The 22,295-nt window shown below is 34.7% G+C and overlaps 2 protein-coding genes across 4 annotated transcripts in view; one reads left to right on the plus strand and one right to left on the minus strand.

Moving 5' to 3' along the window:
• LOC128234970 (origin recognition complex subunit 2-like) lies at positions 1-17,254 on the minus strand. Its single transcript, XM_052949629.1, has 12 exons — positions 17,121-17,254; positions 14,510-14,623; positions 13,410-13,562; positions 12,141-12,254; positions 10,900-11,063; positions 10,286-10,494; positions 9,382-9,514; positions 6,695-6,794; positions 5,660-5,800; positions 4,915-5,148; positions 1,776-1,894; positions 1-1,132 (listed from the first exon to the last, which is right to left on the minus strand). The coding sequence occupies exons 1-12, from the start codon at positions 17,215-17,217 to the stop codon at positions 1,058-1,060; spliced, it is 1,653 nt and encodes a 550-aa protein (XP_052805589.1). The 5' UTR covers positions 17,218-17,254; the 3' UTR covers positions 1-1,057.
• Positions 14,682-22,295, plus strand: part of LOC128234969 (integrator complex subunit 10-like) — a 17,407-nt gene continuing 9,793 nt past the window's right edge. The window contains exons 1-7 of one of the 3 annotated variants that reach the window (XM_052949625.1): positions 14,682-16,960; positions 18,024-18,178; positions 19,398-19,465; positions 20,177-20,280; positions 20,558-20,697; positions 20,962-21,043; positions 21,957-22,112. In XM_052949625.1, coding sequence (XP_052805585.1) covers positions 18,035-18,178; positions 19,398-19,465; positions 20,177-20,280; positions 20,558-20,697; positions 20,962-21,043; positions 21,957-22,112 — 694 coding nt within the window. In that variant the 5' untranslated portion in view covers positions 14,682-16,960; positions 18,024-18,034. Of the gene's footprint in view, positions 16,961-17,257; positions 17,309-17,378; positions 17,607-18,023; positions 18,179-19,397; positions 19,466-20,176; positions 20,281-20,557; positions 20,698-20,961; positions 21,044-21,956; positions 22,113-22,295 lie in introns of those variants that run through there. The other 2 variants (XM_052949627.1, XM_052949628.1) reach the window with 2 other exon arrangements.

Consider the following 22,295-nt stretch of genomic DNA (forward strand, 5'->3'; position numbering starts at 1 on the left):
TTCATTTTATTAACAAATTATAATGAAAACAGTACAAATTAATGCATTCATATGAAATTGATTGATGTACAAAATACAAACAAACTATTGCAATAAATAGACATGGCAACATGTATTAGAACACTTGAGTATGTAAATCATAAAATGAACACAATTGGTGACTTATAAATACACATACGAAATGTTAACATTGTTCCATTAAATTACCAGTAATCCATTAAACACTCAATCTGATTATAACTTGTCGAGAAGATTGTTTTATCAGAAATTATGATACATGGTTTATTCAGATTTATCTTGCTAACTAGACATATAATCATCAAACAAACAGTTTTTTCATACAAATAAATTCTTAACTTCTTTAGTAAAGACAAAAGATATATCCCCTGAACTACATGAATGCTTATTCTTGCATTTGCCTGGTCAGCAACCAGTGATAATGGAGTGTTCAAAATGCCACCAGACAAAATCCTCCTGTACCAAATTATGCATGAACCGACAAAATCCCCTCTGGAAAAAAAATCCCACCAAATTTTGTATACAGCAAACAAATTCCCCCAATGCATTTGAACTATTTTTCATATTGTTTTGGAGTAAAACGTTGTTAAGATTATGTAAAGAAATCAAAGTTAAACAACTTATACAATATATTTTGGTAAATAACCTTTAAAAAATGGTAAAGAAAGTTGAAAATCATTCAGGGAGATTTTGTCAGCCAAAAATAATGGGGGATTTTGGCTGGTGTTTGTCTCTGATGATGAGTGTTGGCTGTCCTACACACATCATGACCTTAATGTACCATGTGACAATGTTACTCTTTGCCCTATGAGAGGTCAGTTGTGGCAATGTAGTTATTGTCCAGTGAGTGGTCAGTTATGGCAATGTTAGTTAATGTCCAGTATGTGGTCAGTTCTGACCATAAAGTTATTGTCCAGTGAGTGGTCAGCTGTTGCCATGAAGTTATTGTCCAGAGAGTGGTCAGTTGTGGCAATGTTAGTTAATGTCCAGTGTGTGGTCAGTTCTGGCCATAAAGTTATTGTCCAGTGAGTGGTCAGTCTCATTGTTCTTCAATGAACTCTTTCAGTGTACCCTCATCTATAGGAATCGCTAGATGTTCCACACCGTCAAAGCTCTGAAGCAAACAAGAGCATGATAAAAGCAAGGGATAAAAACATACAGAGATTAAAAACTAATATTCCGCCAATCCAATATGCTGCCTTTTCAGAGCGCCCCTATTTTCCCCAATAGCATTAAGGGGTCATCTGCATACTAAGTTTAAAAAACTCGGCATCAAGTTCGTAAAATAGTGTTAAATTTTGAAATATAAATGATGAGTAAGCATCTTTTGTCTATGCAAACCAGATGTAACAGATTTTATTTATAACATATAAATGACATATAGCAAGGTATATGCCATAGCTTGTTCATTTTTCACAATCAATGGGAATAACTCAATCAATATTTCAGCAAGAGTTATGGGACTTGTTATATATGTCTACTTATTGTCATAGTGAACATGTGAACCAACAGTTAATCTATAAAGGCCTAAGCTTTCAACAACAACAACAACAACAACACCAAAAAACAACAACAACGATGATACAAAGCTATAATGTTACCTCCACTTTTTTTGAAAAAAAAAACACAACAACAACTGAGATTCAAATGTTATTTTAAATCATAAATAATATTTGTATATATATTATAACCTACATAGTAAGTACTACTCACACAGTAAATCAGTTATTGATCTGCTGCATAATTTCTGTACCCACCTTTTTGGACCTGATCATCTTGTGATCCCTAAATTCTGTGAGTTGTGCTTGCAAAGTGAGGTCACTGTTGACCAGGAAACTCTCCCGACACCGCTGGTACAGGTCATGAAGGGACATACCTGTAGATGGACAGACAAGAGGTATCTTTAATAAGTTTATAATAAGTTAATTAGCTTAATCAAGTATGTGATTAACTGAGGTCAACACCATGGGGCACTTGGTATAAGTTGCGTCAAGACCTAGCTAGTAGGTCATCTAATCTTGGTTTAACTGTCTTCAGAAATGTACAAAGATGTTATTGTTCACAAGGACAATGTTGACTGCTTTGCTGGTACAGGTAGGGATAAGCATTCACTTTACAGAGGATGATAGGGAATTTGGGCACTGTTTCAATAAATATCTAAAAGCTCAAGGGCGTAATCCCTTTTTTGGCATAAACTGTCTTAAAACAAAATACATTTAAAACAATTGTGGTATAGATTATGCCTGTTACTCTACTGGTGTTCCAGAGCACACTTAAGCAGCTAGGGTTTACAACAAAGATATGTTATTGAAATAAGCCCTTGGACTCTTCATTCTATGGTATTGGAAAGTTCACAATGAAACATTATGATATAAGAATTGTCAAAAATTAATTGTTTTCCTCAAACTTCACTGATCAATAAGAGATAATGATTTTCGAAATTGATAATTGCTACCTATAACAAAACATGGCGTTCATTAAAATTAAAGTTTAACATTCTAAAAATAGACAATTATCAATGCACATGAAGTTGACACCTTTAATTTATTCACACCCACTAAGGCTAAGATTTGAGTGCTTGTGTGTTGAATGAACTGGACTGTCAGTTATTTAATACATTTTAATAACTTAAACGTTTAATACAAATTTATCTCCCTTTCAACAAGAATCAGTCATGATTTAGAAATCAATGATTAATCAAAATATCCTCTGTGATTCATAAAAAGTAAGTTCGATAATTGATGATGTTTTTTCTGTCCAATTTCAAGTGAAGTCAAAGTCAATCAACGTTTATTCTCTCATACCATAATATATGGCAAATGAGGTATAGAAAATGAACATAAATGACATTGCGGCAGGTACATGTTTAAACTAAGAATATGATACCCAACAAGGGTCCAGTCCCTACAATTACCCGGAAGGCCACTGTTGACCGTGATATTCCTAACATTGCTCGTTTAATAACATGCCTGCAAATTGGCAGACAAGTTGGGAAATGTACTGTTAAGTCAACAGATCACAAAGTTCTCTAAGGCCAGAAGTGTTTAAAGCCCAATAGATATTGAAATCAGCCTCTCTTTGTTACACTTCTGAACTCTTAAGTTGTTGAGTATCATAACCAGTATTGGAACTGAAGAAAACATATGACATGTAAAAGGATTTATACTGATTAATATCAGTAACCTTAAACATACCATTGTGAGTTACTAGACAAAAATATATGTGTCTAGTGTGACTTGATATTTGTGATGAACTGTAAAGGACATTCTTGAAATATGATACTCAAATACATAAAGAGGAGTTTAATAGGATTGTTTTTGAACTCCAGCTGAGGTCAAAGTTTCTTTGGCATTTCTCAACTGCATTACAAAAGTACCAGTGACTAGATTTTTTTTTAGCTTTTCTGGCCTCAATCTTATTATTTTCTTTTTAAAACAGGAAAATCTGATATTAATATGTTTTTTATTTCACTCAAACTAAAGCCACAGTCGAAAATACATTTATTGGCATTTCCAAATCAACACACAAAAGTACTGGTCAGCGAACTGAAAGTTTGTTAGCATCTCTGTTGGTTATATTCTTTTTTCGTTATAGTATTAAATGGTTATGACGTAAACTAGGTGCTAAATGGCAATATAACAAGCCCTATGAAAGAGCTTTGACACAGACATGTATGCTCTTTCATGCACTTGCAACACATAATTATGATGATTATCATGGCATGTCATTTGGTTTCATTCCACTAGGTGTTGTTCCACTAGGTGTTATATAAACAAGAGCCGTCGTAAGGCAGCGCGCTCGCCTACGCTGCTTTGACTTAGAATATAATAATGATATAATAATACCAAGTTTGGTCTCTTTATGTCAAACCTAACTAAAATTATTCGATACATAAGGTGACTTTGATGCTGTCCTACCACCAGCCCGCCCAAACAATGACGCAAGTCATTCAAATAACTTGATTTCCCATTATGAAAATGTGGTTAAGAATATACAAATATGCCTTTCAAAGAAAATTTAAAAAAAAAAAAATTCAAGGGCCATAATTTGTATTTATGCTTAAAACGGAGTTATGTTTCTTGTTGTAAGATGGTCTTAAATAATTTTGAATTTTATTAAGTGCATTTAATGAACGGTATAGAAGTTTTTTTATTAAAATCCCAATTTGCCCTTAACATTACTTGCCTTAAACTTTAACCTAAGGCAATCAGGGGCCATAACTTGTATTAAGGATATGGAGTTATGTGACCTCATTGGGTGATGGTCCTGAACAATTGCGTGAAGTATTAAGTCAATTGAATGAAGGGTATAGAAGTTATTAAACAATATCCCAACCTGCCCTAAAACCTAAGTTCCATAGTGACTCAGGGGCCATAATTTGTATAAAAGATAATATGGAGTTATCTAACCTCATTATGTGAGGGCTCTAGACATCTGTGTGAAGTATTAAGTCAATTAAATGAATGGTATTGGAGTTTTAAGTGAAAATCCCAACTTGCCCTAAAACTTTAACCTGCCCTAAAACTTTAACCTAAGTCAATCAGGGGCCATAACATAATTTAGGATAATATGGTCCTATCAACTGAGAACTTATTTTGACATTATATTGAAGTGTGACCTTGACCTTTGAGGTACAGACCTGGGTCATATGCGTGACATGCCACTTCATCATAGTGAACCTTCAAAGTTTTTTGAGAGTCCTATGATGCATGGTCAAGATACAGCCCGTATAAAGTTCAGGCAGGACATACAAACTTACATACAGGGAACTGCCATTGTGACAGCTATGTTGAGTGCACTGAAAGCAGGCTAGACAAAATACAATTACCTTAATCACATACTGATGGAGTTAGCATTATCCTTATTTTCCATCTGATACTTAGCTATTTTACATACCAATATAGTTAGCATTATCCTTATTTTCCATCTGGTATTTCGCAAGGAGAAGAAAGATCCCCTTGGCATTTGGTGTAAGAGATTTCATCACGTGCGTGAGTGAGCTCATTGCCAGTCCGCCCGTCTGCTGCACGAGTAATGAGTTCTCATACGATGTTTCCTCAGTGTAGGGGGCGAATGTGGTGGCATCGTACCATAACCACCGGAATCTGCAACACTTAGTCTGGTCCCAGACTGTAAATGTATTCATGAAATGAGATATCCTCAAGAACAAACTAGACCAAGTTGAAAATTCAAATAATTTTATATGGTTCATTCTCATGTGCTTTGTTCTTATCTTATGTGGTTCAGTCTATTTTTTGTTAATTTTAATGTTTTTAATAAATAAATCAAGGAGACAATGATATATTGAGTTGATGTGGTCTATGGAGGCTTTATATTAGTAGTGTATTTATTAAGGATCTTTGTAATTCTAAGTGTAACAGGTTTAAGTATCAAATTTCAAATAGCCAAATTACTGGCTCAATTAACTTCATAACAACTGAGTTAATCAGCATCATCTTGATCATAATTTCCTTGAAATGTCCTCAGATTGTTATAAGAAATTCAGGCCTTAAATAGAGACTGAATCTAAGAGACAAAACCTTCTGGGTTTTCCATTTTTAAGCCATGTTGTTTTAATGTCTTTTCACCATATTGTCTTCTCTAAAAACATGCTAACTTAGTCAACAAAACTTGAACATACTGAGTGAGGAGTTGATATGGTCGACCGAGGCTATGATGTGGATGCTGGGAACCAGGCTGAGCAGGGATAGAACATTCTGGGTTTTCTCGTTCCTCAACATCGTACCGTCTATGTTGTGGATTATCAGGAAGAAATCATCACCTTTGTAGGAGAAAAGACAGAAAATACTTAAATTATAACAAAATTCTGATGTCTAGTTGTCACATTGTGCAGTTTACTAGTATGTTGTGAATTATGTAACAAATTAACTGTCAGAATCACGTAGAAATCATCTGATCAAACAAGACAGGAAATATTACACAGTATAAAATTCTCATATCTACATATTGCCCAAATTATATTGTGGACTATTTGGCAGAAATCATCAGATACATCTGTTGGAAACAAGACAGAAAATATTATATACAATAAAATTCTCATTTCTACACTTTGTACCATATGTTGTGGCTACAAGGTAGTGGTAAAAACCATCACCTTGGTGAGAAGACAGAGAATATTTGAATTAGAATAACATTATGGTTACAAAATCATTTCAGTAAATGTCACTCTGTTGCATAAAACAGCTGTCAGACTAACTTTCTCAAAATAATTACCATTTGTACATTTTTTTAAAGCTGCACTCTCACAGATATTCCATTTTTACAGCTTTTTTATTATTTGTCTTGGAACGAGCCATTTTTGCGAAAATCCATAGAAACCAGTTATAAAAGACTGTTGACAAAAATTTAGATCCCAGATTATTATATTTAAGTTCAAAAATTGATGTTTTATTCATTTTTTCTTAAACTGTTAGTAACGGTTTAAGCCATAAAACATTAATTTTAGAACAGAAATATGAAAACCTGCGATCTGATCTTTTGTCGGCAATTTTTTATCATTAGAGTGCGGATATTCAGCAAAAATTTGCTCTTTCCAAGACAAAAAATAAAAAAAAGTTGTAAATATGGTATATCTGTGAGAGTGCAGCTTTAAGGCTTAGGTAACGATTTAAATTAAAAAAAAACATGATATTAACTTAATTGTATTAGATCTTACCAGACTTTTCAAATTCTGTCTTTATGAACTCCACCTGATCCAGGGGGCTTTTAAAACTTCCAGAGTGGTCAAGAATGTCTTCTGTTATGGAGTTAAGTATCTGGAAAATAAATATTGGCAATAATTACAAAGAAGTAATTGCCCATTTGTCCATAATGGTGTTACCAGTATATGTTCATGATAATCAAAAATGTTATATGATTTCTATTGTTAACAAAAATCCCATTAACTAACCATATATATATTATATATATATATATTCTTTATTTGTCACATACATTAACATTTAATGTGCAATTTGAGTCATTACATTCAAATGACATATGAATAAATTCTTTTGTAAACTAAAATTATGTGGGCGTTGACCAGACACATTGTTACGCAACACAGAGGCCAGAAAGATATTAACAGCACATGTTATGACAATTTAAAATATTATTGTGATTGCTAGCAAAATTCATGTGGGATGAAAGAGGCTGAAACTTAAGTTTGGCCAATGTTAATGTCATTATTGTTTTTCAATGTATATTCAGTTCTCTAGAAGTTTGTCTTTAATAGGCCATAAATAAGTCGTCAGGGTTTTTCTAAATATGGAAAGATTTGAAGTAACAAAGATGATGTAACTTTAATCATCATTGCAGACTGTCTAACTTGGCACAAAAATGGGACCGTCATTTGACAGGAATCTTTTTTTTGCGTCACGCTTTACTCTGCTTGAGCACAGGGTGTTATTAAAATCTTCACTAGAGATATAAATTATGATTCAAGTACCTTCTCTTTTGAAAACCATCTTAAAATTGATACATTTAGGGTTACTGTTAGCGATTCAAAATTGCTATTAGGCATAACGCTTTAAAAGCTGCACTCTCACAGATTGAACATTTTGACAACTTTTTTTTATGTCTTGGAATGAGCCAAGTTTTACAAAAATCCATAGAAACCAGTTATATAAGACTGCTGACAAAAAATCAGATCGCAGATCTTTATATTTAAGTACGAAAAAATGATGTTTTATGCATTTTTTTTAAAGTAATGGTTTAAGCCATAAAACATTAATTTTTGAACAAAAATATGAAAATCTACGATCTGATTTTTGTTAGCAATCTTATATCATTGGTTTGCAGATATTTACGCAAAAATTTGCTCTTTCCAAGACAAAAAATAAAAAAATGTTAAGTTGGTCTATCTGTGAGAGTGCAGCTTTAAAGCCTTGTTATAATCAACAAGTTATATACTTTCTAATATATTATTTATCTATTTACTTATTTATTTTTTGGTCTCTTAAAACCCATAAAAGGATAATGTATCATCTATGTGGGATACAGTAGAAAAAATGTTAAATATTTTATAATGTCGAATATTTTAGAAATAGTGTAATAGGATTATGTTTAGATTCATATTTTTAAACGGTACTCGCATTTTATGAAACAGTTAATCAAGCATAAGATGATATCCGATATGTTTTGTTTCACTTGGAATGACATTTACAATAAAAGATAAGCTTTGTACTAAAGAGCTTCCAATTAAAGTTTTCTAGACCATCTCTGATCCAGAAGTGACAATCAAAGAAGACAAAATATTTTTTTCATGTAATATCATCGGCGTATATCTCCAGTATTATAATACGTGAAATCGAGTAACCATGGGATGTATCATTAGGAAAATCTGCTAATCATAAACAAATAATACGGCAGTTTCATTAGTGCGGAAGGGGAATCACTTCGAAATATAAGCCTATGAAATTACATTGAGTGTTCTTTTCTTTATTTAGTAAATAATTACCTCATGTGATATCACTGGAAGAAGAGTTTTCTCCTGTACCTTATTCATATTCATAATGACAAAAAAAATTCAGTCAATTTCCAATGGTGCTAATGTAGCGTAACTGAATAACACAGGGTTTTTTTCACCAAATAGAATAGGGGCAGAAATAAGGCTAGTTTCCAATTGCCAAAGATGATAATTTCCCACTTTGCTTCAAAAAAAAATCCCAAAATGAGCGATTTTAATGCTTTAGTATGATAAAATAGGATTTAATTTTATGCAAGTTGGTCCAAATAGCTTATTTCAACAACAAAATTAAAAACTAAAAAAAAAATACATTTGGTTCAGGTTACCCGACCCTACCTACGGAATAGGCGCCGACCCTACCGTTTTTATAGTCAGTTTGAAAAAAAATGAAAAACTAAAAAAAAAAAAAAAATTGTAATTTTTTTTTTTCGCTTTTTTTTTTAATTGATTTTCAATATGTAGTTTAAACCTTAAATGCTTATACAGAAGATAGCTTTAACACCATTCTCCAATGATGAAAATGATATTCTTATATAAAGCCTAATAAAAAAATAATAAAAAAAAGCCTACCTATCCTACCTATTTTTGAGAATGATGTAACCCTAACCAAACAAATTTTTTTTAGGCCTTGTGTAACCAACAAAAATAACAAAAATAAGAAAAAAAATCATGATTGTTTTTGTTAGATATTTTTATAATTTCATGCTTTAAATTGCTTATATATTCAAATGCATCTTCTCAGTCAATGCTGGAAAGGTCTGCAGGTCTAATCAGGACTTTTTATAAAACATTAGAAAAAATAAATCCTTTTTGGCAATGGGATGTAACCCAATATCAGCTTTAAAAATCACCCTGAAGTTCTGACATATACAAATAGCAGTTCTAAACATACTCACATGTTTAACAGAGAGACTCGGGAAGTATCCATTCACGACTAGCTGGGAGAATCCGCTCAACGTGGTATTCCTGAAGTCCTCCATCAGATTCCGCTTGGAGCCAAACCCATACAGGAGAATGTTAAATCCATTGCTTAAAATAAGCAAATCATATATAAATGGACAAATTCATCTTTACTTTTTACATATCAGGGTGAGAGTGTTCTTGTCAGCCTGTCAGCCTCTCAACCAAGAGGTTGTCGGTTCAAGCCCCACCAGGGATACTTTCTCATGGTCACTCAACATGGACACAGTACCGATACCCAGGAACTTGACTCAAGAGTGATTTTTTAGTAAGCTATAAGCGATCATCAAACATGAGCTAGAATAAACTAGTATAAACAATAAACTAAATATTTACATATATTTACACTCTGATTGCGCTCACTTAGATGACAAATCCTTTTAATTGCATTCATATGGCAATGGATATACCATCTTTTGAAACAAACAACATCATTAAAGCTGCTGTTATTCAAGCAGCAGATTTAATACCATATTCAATTGTCCTAGAAGCTTTATTCGCAGCATGGTAGTAGGTAGGTCTATTTTGAAAATAAAGAGTTGGTCAGTGCAAGGAAAATCCTAATTTCTTTGATTACAAAAACATAAATCTAATCTTCGACATAACCTCAAAAAACGCACAAGAATACAGTCTAAACCAATTGTCTTGATATCGCTTGGCTTGATTTCCTCATTCTTTTTACTCTGTGTAAGAATTCATGGTTGAATCACTATTTGTGAGGTTCCAAGTATTTTGGCCGGTCCCTAGGATACGATAACCAACAGGTTTCGACTGTTCTGTCAATGGACACAGTGAATCAACACTTTCATGACGAATCATTTCTTAAATAGAAATACCCACCACATTTGGTACATCCAGGTCCTAAACATCTCACTATGTTCCTTGTACAGCTGCCTACACTCCGCCTGGTGCGAGGACTCAACACCGGTCAGTAGGGTGGTCAGTGACTTCTGGTCTAGATGAGGTAGGTCAAGTTTGGCCAAAGTGGCGTCCGAGGTCGGCCCCACATCGGAAGAATGGATGTCAAAATAATCTTCCACACTTGTTTTCTGCAGGAACAATGGCTTATCAAACTAAGTTAACATTTATTAAAACTTGACATTGGGTGCACACAGTAATAGTAAAACATATAGCCAGCCTTACTGTCATTCAATTCTCTCGAACAATTTTAAAATTATAGCTATGAGTTCAGCTTTAGCAAGTTGCATAAAGCAAATCCTAGCTTTGAGCATACCAAAGCTTCAGATAATGTGTGTTACTGCATAAAAAGGTATTAGAAATTGATAATCTGATCTGTGTACTTTTGGCGTATCCAAATGCATTAAATATAAGAAAGTTAAATCGACTGTGGCTTGCATATAGGCAAAAAAAGGTCAAATAAGTGGTAAAATGCAGTTTGACCCTTAAATATTTTTAGAGCTCTGGAATGTCTCAACTCTAACTCTTGTACACACCATGTCAGTTTCCTCTGTTTTCCTCCGCGGTGCACGGGCGATGGGTGCGGTGCTTGTAGATGGAGTAGCTCCCTTCGGCGTGGTGAGGGTGGACAAGGGCTGGTCATCACTCCCATCACTGTCACTATCAGATGTGTCAAGGCTTTCCTCTGAATCTGAATTGCCTGTGAAGAAACCACACAATTAGCTACAACAATATAAAGTAAGGAAAAGGAAAGCTGTTGGTGTTGTCAAGGGGGACGATGACTTAAGCTATTATTATTTCATTAAATAAGAGAAAGAATAGCACTAGGTAAGGTCAGAGTGTATAAGGGCTGGTCAATGCTCTATTCACTGTCACTTTTAGATGTGTCACGGCTGTGTTCTGAGTCTGATTTGCCTGTGAGGAGGTATAATACTTAAATAGCTACATAAGCAACATTTGTTTCCACTGGCATTGTCGAGTAGAAAGGTACATGTCTCGGGTCCTGTCATTATCACAGGATTTAAAGTCAACAAAAAAATCCCGGGTTAAAGGAAGGAGGATTTTTATTAACAAAATGTACTGAAAAGGTTGAGATATTAAGGGGAAAAGGGGAAGTGGTGCTCTTTATCAATGTTTTAAAACAAATTTTTAGATTTTCAAAAATTCTCTAAAAAAATTCAGGAACATCAGGACTTAATGTATTAAGGCTTTGAAGTGGATATATAACAAAAACAATTAAAATACCAACTAAGTTTACTTCACCTCAGTAACTATACATACCAAAATGATGTATTAATTACAATAGAGACGAGGAGCAATTCAGTGTTTTTTTATGAACAGATTTGGGGCATATCTTTGGCCCCATTGCAAATGTTTGAAAAATATGTATACCCTGCCTACCCCCCACCCCCAAAAATACACTAACAAAACAATTTGTGTTTTATTAAATTAATTAACTTGATCAATTGTTCTCCCTTTTCTGTCTAGTTTTTAAAGATAACTTGTTCGTTTCTAAGCAAAATTGGAATTTCCAATTAAAATCAAAATGGGTAATTTTTTCAAATAAGAAAGGCCAAGCCCTATTCCCAAAATGACAGGAAAATGGGCCTGGCTGAATTCTCTCTGGTAACATGTGAACCAAGTTTCATTTGAATATCTTCAGTTATGGCCAAGGTTAAAAAAAGAAATTGAACGCTGGCAACAACAATGAAGCCTTGGCTATGTAAACAAAATCAAAAGAAAAACAGACCAGGTAACAAGCCAAAGCAGGACTGACCTGCTCCATGTCTTTTGTGCAGTCTGTACGGTGTAGAGGCAGCTGGCTTTTTCTGTCGCAGGCTCCTGGTTGTAGGGGTATGAGGCTCTTCCTTGGAGGGCGTAAAACCAACAGCTGCAAACAGTAAAACAAACTTTAATAGTATTTCCTGGCTCGTCCTGTAGGGCGACTTGGGTGAAAATGTTGCATTTTACAAAGGTCAGCGAATTTAATTTTGCTGATTTATTTTTATTCTAGAAAACCAATTATCCTTGCGCTTCAGGTTAATGCAGATGACTTTCTGTAATTTTTCAGCAATGACTATGGATTATGTTTAATACTTTCCAGCTTTAATACTTTGAAACAATCAGGACTTGTAAAATTGTAAAAACAAAGTATTGGAACAATTGTGAATGCTGATATGCATTTATATGCCATGATCACTTTCTTACAAATCAATGGAATGTTTGTGAAAAGTAGATGCTTGATTGTAGCTAGATCTGAAAGAGAAGATATTGTTAGCAGAATGTGTAAATTTAACAACACATTACTTCCACTCCTAGGAGAACCGAGTAAGAATAGCAGGGAAATGGAGAAAACAAATCTTCAATTTTCCGCCATTGTCTTTGGAAATCTGACATCATGCAAGAAATAATAAAGTTATAAGTCAATATCATTATAGATTGTAATGAAAAGGCTAACTCATCTCCTTTCCTTTATTAATGAAACTTTTGTTCATCTGGATTGCATGTCCTTTTTGCATAACCAATATGAATAATCAAAGAATTATCTCCTCACTTAGGTAACTTCTCCTTTTGAGTGGCACTGTGTGTCTTAAAATATTTTTAAGTTAGGCCTAAAAAAAATAAAATTGTTTGGTTAGGGTTACATCCTTAAAAAAAATAGGTAGGGTAGGTAGGCTTTTTTTTTTTTTTTTTTTAGGTTTTATATAAGAAAATAATTTTCATCATTGGAGAATGGTGTTAAAGCTATCTTCTGTATAAGCATTTAAGGTTTAAACTTAATATTAAAAAGCAATTTAAAAAAAAACGAGATTTTTTTTTTTTTTTTTTTTTATAGTTTTTCCTTTTTTTTTTCTAACTGACTATAAAAGCGGTAGGGTCGGCGCCTATTCCGTAGGTAGGGTCGGGTAACCCAAACCAAATGTATTTTTTTTTTTAGGCCTTATTTGCATATTAAATGCAATATCAAAGCCTTGTCACACTGTCTATTGCATCAATAAAGTTATAATTACACTTTCTTCAATTACATAAAAAGTGTAACCATTACATTTTCCTGGGGTCCCTTCTTTTGACTTGGGTGTCTTGAGTATGGACTTGGGTGTGCGGGTCTCTGATGCTAGCTGTGCCATCTTGCCCGACTTCTTCGGGGTACGGAACATGTAAACCTCATCTCCACAAACCTGGCTTTCATCTTCAAGGGCTGACAAATAGAAATAGAGCAGCTTGGTACAGAATAATTCATTTTTGTGTTAAAACAATACATACTGATAATGAAATATTTGCAGGTCTTTGAGGGATTCTTTCAGATTCAGATTAGCAAATAGCAAATTCAGGGTGATATATTTCCCTGGCTAAAATCTTGAATGTAGGTATTGCAAATTAAAGTTGAAGTAAAACTAAGTTACTGAAAGCTTGCACCGTGCAGAAAAAGCATTTTCATAAATATTTAAGTAATGACTTTGAAGTTGTCAACATCAAAAACAGCATTATGAAGTAACATGCATGCAGCTGACAATATAGCTTAACTATCAATGCAATCATCTGGAAATCCTACTGGTGCATGAGCTAAATTTAAAATAGGAATGAGTACGGTAGTGCTGGTTGCTTTCAGATGTTTATACATTATATCATATTGAAGCAGAAAACTTTACACATGATCAATGATTTTTATTTTCAAAAATAATTATATTTTTGAAGACGAGTCCAAAAGAATTGGTTTGGCTAGGGTAACATCCTTTTCAAAAACATGTACCGTAGGGTAGGTAGACTTTTAAATTATTTTTTTTATTTCCTTTTATTAGGCTTAATGTAAGAATGTTATTGTCTTCACTGGAGAATGGTGTTAAAGTGATATATATTCTGTATAAAGCTGTAAAGGTTTTAAACTACAATGTACATATACCGGTATAATAAAACACACTCTTTTTAAAACTTTTTTCTGACACCAACTGTCTATAAACACAGTAGGGTTGGCCCCTATTTTGTTATTTAGGTAGGGTCGGGTTACCCGAACCAAATGTGTTTTTTTGAGAATGGTCATTAGCCTGAATTAGTTGAATGTTAAGTTTTAAATTAAATCAATACTATTTCATCTGCAATCTTTGACAATATGTAATGGGTTAAAAACAATGAACAGAAAAAGTAAACCTATGGATTTTTTGACAGGCAGGTTTTCATCATCACTCTCACTGCTGATTTCTTCAATAATGGGCGCTTGTTTGGCCTGGGGGAAACTCTTCCTTCGTGACTTTGCTTTTGGGTCTAAATGAAAAGAGCAGAATTAATACATGTTTGATATAACACATACATGTATGTAGCACATTTACAACATTTAAGTAATTCATAATAAAACATTCCTAAAAGAAATTTCAATTATAATAATATTGATGATAATGGCAATAACAGTGAATCACCTATATGGCCCATATTGCAAGAAATATTGTTCAGTCTTTAAGAGAATAAAGGCCCAGTTTAAAAGATGCCAGACCAATTTTAAATGTCCTGATTTAAAAGCCACTAAGCTGAGAATTATATACCATAATAATATAAATATTAGTAAAACATACTAACCCAGGTGCGTCTGACTGAGAGACCAGATTGACAAGACCATTAGCGACAATGCAATTGTATTCGATAGAGGGGCTGCTATATTCCTTAAGGGTTACAATAGTAATCCAGTACTTTTGAAAAAGGGTGTGTCAAGTCACAGAAACAATTATACTGGAGAACTTGTCAGCATAAAAATAGCGCTGACATCCTTAGTCTCACTGGGGCTAAAGAAAAGGATGATGAAAATATTTACAGACTGCCAGAGCATTCACACAGCTTTCACTTGCACTAGGTACCTACAAAAAAAACATTGAAACTGTACTTGACATAAAATCACATCTGTCCAATATTGATAAAAACAAGAACAATTTGCAAGTGCACTGGATACTGGGAAACAAAAACATCAGGCAAAAAGATAGAGCTTGTTGACCTTCATTCAGAAATAGGAGCAAAGGATGCTGCAAACTTCTGACAGGAATTTGATGACAAATTTGATGGAATTCCAAAAAAAAAAATCTGCTTCCATACACGACATTTCAATTGAACCTGGAAAAAGGGTTTGAGTCAGGCAGAAACAACAGAAAATAATCATTTAATTAATCAGCCACTGAGTGAACATACACACCTCAGAGATCACAGGGCCAAAATCATTACTCAACATAACAGACAACTGCTGTGACACATGTAAAATCCAAGAAACATCAACACAATTTATCCTCCAATACCTTAAGTACTTAGACACAAGAACCAGGCTATAACTGAGTGAGGGCAGGGACAATTTTTTGGTCGGCACGATGTTTCGTGCTCAGACTCAGTCATCATGATAGGAGTACTGACAAGGGAAGTGCAAAACATTTGAACTGAAGCTAAGCAAGAAATAGTCACTTCATCCTGTGATCACCTGCATGAAACAAACAGACTAAAACACTTATAATGAAAACCATTACCAACTTTCCGTTTTTGCACTAAAAGTAAAGAATTAAAAATGTACACAGAGAAAGAAGCACCCAGACAGTAATGCACCAGTCAATTGTAACCAAGGCCCCCCCAGGTCCGGGGGTATACCGGGGATAGCCGGGGAAAAGGGCCGTGTTTTTACTTTCCAGGTGCCCCCGCAGGGCCAGGTGACCACGGTGGTTTTGTCATAGCGCCAAATTGAGCGGAGATTGGGCCTTATATAGTCCAAATAATTGTACGTTGACTGATTTTTTTAAATTTTTGATATGGCAAATCCTTCACATACAAATTGTTTAGTATCAAAAGTGGGTAGTTGTTCCGATCAGGATTCCGGGTTAAAGCATATAGCGTCTATAAAATATCATAAAAACAAGAAATATTACCAGATAATGTTATTTTATATTAGTTCCATATACAAAAAATAAATACCTAACTTATAATTATGAGTTTGAGGGCTTTTCTTCATTTCATTCTGTCAAAACATAACAATATATACATGAAGGGCACCTACAAGGTTTCTGGGCACAGTTTTAAATCGCTCGGAACATTTCGGCAATTGTTCCCCTTCGCATAATTGTTGTTTGTGTTAGTCAACTTTCGTTTTATTGGAAAGGTAAACAACTTGTTTTTATGCATTAAATGCTTGTTTAGTGCAAAATAATATTTCACTTACATGGTAAAATATGAATATTACTCTTTATGATCAATTTCAACAATAAAATACTTCACTTAAAACAATTTCAATATTTTCAAAACACCCCAGTTTTTTGCACATTCCCATTTAGACGTTAGGGATTGGAAGAATCCCATATAACATGTCTATTATTTTAGACTAAGGCCTTATATAGAGTCTCTGGGGTGCGGGGGCATTTGGCCGGGGTTTAACCATCAGTTTGTCCCCGCAGGAGGGGGATTTTACCCGGGGTTGGCTGGACCGAAAGTCAAAGCCCCGGCTATTCCCCAAACCTGGGGGGGCCGTGGTTACAATTGACTCAGGTGCATAACGTAGACGTAACAATGATTGCAGTCCACAGCACATCCAGATCATAGGCGACAACAATGCCATTATTCGTTATACTACAAGCATCATGGGTAAGCTCATAAATAGTCACAACACAACTGTCTTTGCACTACAAAAGATATTTCAAGTTTCATGTGTTTAAATTGATTAGAATTTCGGATAAATATATTTTCGGATGTGTTTTCCAGTTTCAAAAGTTTTCAAGCTATTCAAGAGCCAGTTAAATGCAACCTTTCTTGTTGTTTGGGTCAACAATGTGTTGCAGCACATCGTCATCTCCTGCAAATGTTACAGTTACAGACTTTCTCCGCAGTTTTCTGTCCGTCATTTCTCCCGCGGTTTAACTTTTCTTCAATGCTCTTTAATGAAGGAGATCGAAAAGTCAGTCCTTTGGACAATTTCGGAAAACATATAAATTTGTAAGGTTTTGTTTAAGAAACGAACAATATTTATATGTAGAATGAAAACTCTCTGTATTATCTTAATGACGGTTTCTTATTGAGTCGTGCCTCTTTTTCGTTTTCTTGATTTCGCCCATTTCTACATCGAGCTGATTTCGGACTGATAAACTTTCGGACACTATTGTATGTATTTCTTTAGACCTTGCGGTCAAGGATAACACGTGAAAGTGCAAGCGCTTATTTCCAACGGGGTCCTTTGTTTTTGCTGAGGGGACAGCACGCTGAAGAGACAGTGGTGGCATACATGGAAGTCCGGGTGCGATACCCTAGCTCTTTTTCGAAGAGACCCCTTGGTTCTTTTACGTGCTTGGTGTAAAGCAACGATACACGGGGTACAACTTTCCTGGGTTACTGAGTACACCACTTTTCCAAGCACTACCCTTTAAATGCCGAGCGCCAGGCAAGGGAGCTACTTGTACCAATTTTAAACGACTTTTGGTATGACGCGGCCAGAGATCGAACCCTTGACTTTCCGCTCCGTTGGCGGAAGCTTAACCACTAGGACACGGAGACGGTTTATTCAATGATTTACTCAGACATTTAGTACATTAGCCAAATTTTCTGTGGTTACAATTGACTGGTGCATATTTATGACAGAATCACTATCGATGGTCACCGACTTCAACCTTTTTGATGATTTTCGATCATAATCAGTGTTTTTACTATTTTATAGAATGAGACTAGATGGCTACAGCAATGTCTGTTGAGATGTCGAATGAAGACTGGCTGGTAATGCGTGCTCGGGGCTGCTTCAAGACAGACCCATATGCTGCCAAAGCCTGGATGCTGACGGCTCAATCCCTCTTCCCACACAGTTTCAACATTCAGGTTCCATTTTAATTATTATTAACTCCACTTCTGTCAATAAATATGGCAATGTCCTAATGCCAAACAAGGCATTAATGATTAAAAGGATGAGAAAGGTCTAGTTGTCCGCCTTTCACACAAGAGGTGGTAGATTCACAGTCATTGAAATTAGACTTATGAATCAACAAGCCCGAACTCTTTCACTAGTGCTTGACAAGTCCAAATAATTGTACGTTGACAGATTTTTTTTACGATTTTTGATATGGCAAATCCTTCACGTACAAATTGTTTTGTTCCAAAAGTGGGAAGTTATTCCGATTGTTAAAAAACAAGAAATATTACCAGAAAATGTTATTGTGTATTAGTTCCGTACACATTAAATAAATATCCAACGGATAATTATGAGTTTAATGGGGTTTTCTTCATTTCATTATGTCAAAACATAACGCAAGGCTGCAGTTCATCGTTTTACAACAATCGGAGCACTTCGGTCATGGCCGAGTAAAAAAAAAATGTTACGATTGTATTTACGAGGTCTATCACGAAGCTTGTCGGAGGTGGCCGAGTTATTACAATTGGGTCGAGTTGTTCCACTTGGCATAATTGTTGTCTGTGTCAGTCAAGTTTCATTTTATTGGAAAGGTAGATTATGTGTTGTAATGCATTTTATGCTAATGTTTTGTGCAAAATAGCTTTGTACTCTCATGGTAAAATATGTATATAAACCTTTATTATCCATTTTAAACATAAAATACTTCACTAAATACAATTTCAATATTTTTCAAACCCACCCAGTTTTTGCACAAACCCGTTTAGACGTTAGGGATTGGAAGAATCCCGTATAACACGTCTATTATTTTAGACTAGCGCTTGGCATAAGAAACTGTCAACATGCCCAGCTTTATAAGAAATAGATTTTGAGCTAGCCTGAAAAGCATTTTTCCTCACCAAGGGAAAAATATCATGACCTGTCAACATGGACATCAATTTTGGTTTCTATGTAACCCAGGAAACATCTTCTGTTGTTGTGATTCTAAAAGCTTTCAGCTTTTATCACAATCAAGCTAAAAGAAAGTTGTATTTATACTAAACAAGACATTCATTTAAAAGGAAGTGTGTGTTTTCTCTTTGTGTATTATGAGTGCCGTTTACATCATGTTAAGAGTTAGTTTTAAAGCCCTTGGTTGAAAATGTTTGCTCCGTTGAGGTGTTAAATTATCCACTATCTTTAATTTTGCAGTTTGAGGCATACAGTTTGGAAAAACTTGGTAAAAATTCAAAGGAAGCAGCCAAACTTTTGGAGGGCTTGTAAGTATATTCACGGTTCTAATAAATTTTAATTATTTGACTTCAGTTAGATTGTTGAATATGTTACTTTGGAGTAACTGTAGTCAATTAAATAATAAATTGTAAAAATCTGGGGAGCTCATTGGTTTGGTCAAAGTTAACTAAAATATTAATTCATTGGGCAATATTTATCTGGTATTTACTACTGACTTATTAAATTATGTAATGATGCAAGCTAGCCAAAAGATAACCCGGTTGAGAAGTTTTCCAAGTTTTACACAATTTGCTGCTAAAGAACAGTAATTTAAGTCAAGCTATCAGGCTTTAAAAAGAGCTCATAATTAGATCCAACTAAATATCATGATTGTACATTTTTATAACTTTGGTTGTTTCTACTAATCTATTTAAGTTTTTGATTAGAAAGACAACTATCACTTTCTTGTCTGTTTCCTGGGAAGAAACCAGTACCTGTGTCCTTTTTGATAGACCATGAAAAAGTTTCTTAATAGGTCACTAATGAACCCACAACTTATTGGGTGAGCGACAGACACCTATACCACAACCCCACTCTTACCCTCAATAATAACTTACCAGTCAATCTCAATTATGCATGTTAAGTCAAACAAAACAACTTCTGTTTTTGCCTTCATCAGCTCTGGTTTAACAAACTTGACAATAATCGTGTCCCAATTATATGGCAATTTCTAAATAGTCTGTGTTTATAATACATAGGTATTCATCCTTCCCTGAAGACAGACGTCTATGGTCAGAAGTCCACAGCATCCTAGAAGCTCTTCAGAATGAGAGTGGGGACGCTGGAAACACATTCCTTACTGGTAGGTATATCAAGAAAAACATTATATGTACGGTATTTAGATAAAGGGCAGTGATCAATATATAAGCACAAGCCCCTAAGCTCTGCACTAGTAAAATTATCCCTGGACTTACTCAGATTCTTGATTTTTTGTGGCAGAACTTGTTGAAAATTTTAGTGCCAAGCACTAGAGATTTCAAATGTTTCTGCATTATATTGGCTGAATAGACAGGTCTTTAAACTTAAATATAAGCCTCAAAGATACAATGTACGTATGTCGTATGGTACAAATATTTCAGAGGTTCTTGCTGCTATACCAGCCCAGGTTCAGTGCCAGATGTTGTTATCAGTGGCGGAGAGGATAACGGACAAACTGGAACAATGTCGACTGTTACTGCTGGTCCTCAGGAAGTTTCCGGCACTTGTAAAGGAACATGGGGTATATAAAACAATTTTCCAGGATTCAAAATCATTTGAAAATAATATTTATTTAAGAACGACAAGCCCTAGACTTTAGATATATGATTTATAATATCTGCTTCATGAGTTTTGAAGGTAAAATATAATCTTGTGGTCAGAAAAAGGCATCAGGACATGGTTAGGCCTTTAACCCACCATGCGCAATCCATTTATAACCTTAGTTTATTCACAATTCTTGCCGCTGTTGCTTATGTCTCACTCCAAACACTCTTTCTGTCCCTAGTTGAAGCTGGTGGACAGTCTCCTGGCCGCGGAGAGTTTTGCAAAGTTCCAGTCACCAGTCAACTGCTACAGGAAACTTCTAGGTACCTTTATACACAAATTCACTGGCAAAATGTTGTGCCTTCGAAAAATGAATTTATTATTATTATATCAAATGTTTGTTTTAAGCTGTTCTTAAAATATCACATGTCCAGTTCTATAGATTTATATAGCTTTTAAACTTTGCACATTGGAAATTGTAACCACATAATAATGTCATTCTAATTATAGTTTTGTCACCTGCAAAGCACATGGCAGACACATTGAGATTACATTGTCCATTGTTGTCTGCGGCAGGATCTGCTGCAATGGCACCATCACACTTTTGTTTCTGAGCAATAACTTTTGAATGACTTTTTCTAGAGTCTTCAATCTTAGGTCACACATTGGTCAAGTTTATGAGATGACCCAAAAAGATTTTGGGGTAATATGGTCATAAGGTCATGGCAAGAAAAATAATGAGTGTTCTGGACAGGTGGCGCATTTGATTTTGGGAAGTTCTAGTTTTCACTTGTGTTGACTTAAATGCTTGCTATAGCTTCAACTGTATGACTATTAACCATTTTATCATGAAACTTGGAATTCAATTATATGGCCTAAAAAAACTGTGTGGTTAGGGTAACATCTTTTCCAAAAACAGGCAGGGTTACTAAGGTAGGCTGTTAATTAAGCGCTTTCGTAGGTAGGGTTGGGTAACACAAAGTTCTTTTTTAAGCCTGTTTTTGATGAAAAAATGAATATGATTAAAAAAATTAATATAAAAAAAACAGTGAGTCAAATAAAGCATAGAGCTGAAAAGACAAATAGATGGTGAAATTAATTGCTTCAGTGAATAAATAGTTTATTTAAAAATAAAATACTGCAATTTTGCCTTTTTGGTCATCGTAGGAAAGTGAATTGACATAATTGAATCTGTTTTCCATGCTTTTCTTTGATTCATGGTCTAAATGTTTTCAGTCTGTGATGTTCTGCCCCTGGTTCTACAGAAGGGCAGTGGGGTCAAGATGAAGTCCTCTAACCTGTATCTATGGTTACAGAAAAGTGTGGAGTTCTACATTAGCTTCATCACCACGCCCCCTTCAGCATCAGAACCTGCCACACCCCTTTCCCCAGGTGGGTTGGGATTTGGATTTATGTTAAAGCTATTATGAGTAATTTTGAGACTGAGATGCTGTAAACCTGACTCCTTGGCAAATCTGTACAAACCATTACACATCATTGATATTCTATTTTTTTAATGACACCTATCCCCCACCAAGATGAGACTTCCTGCCAGAATCCAAGGTTTTCAACACA

Source organism: Mya arenaria, chromosome 5, assembly GCF_026914265.1.
Source record: "Mya arenaria isolate MELC-2E11 chromosome 5, ASM2691426v1".
Taxonomy (NCBI): domain Eukaryota; kingdom Metazoa; phylum Mollusca; class Bivalvia; order Myida; family Myidae; genus Mya; species Mya arenaria.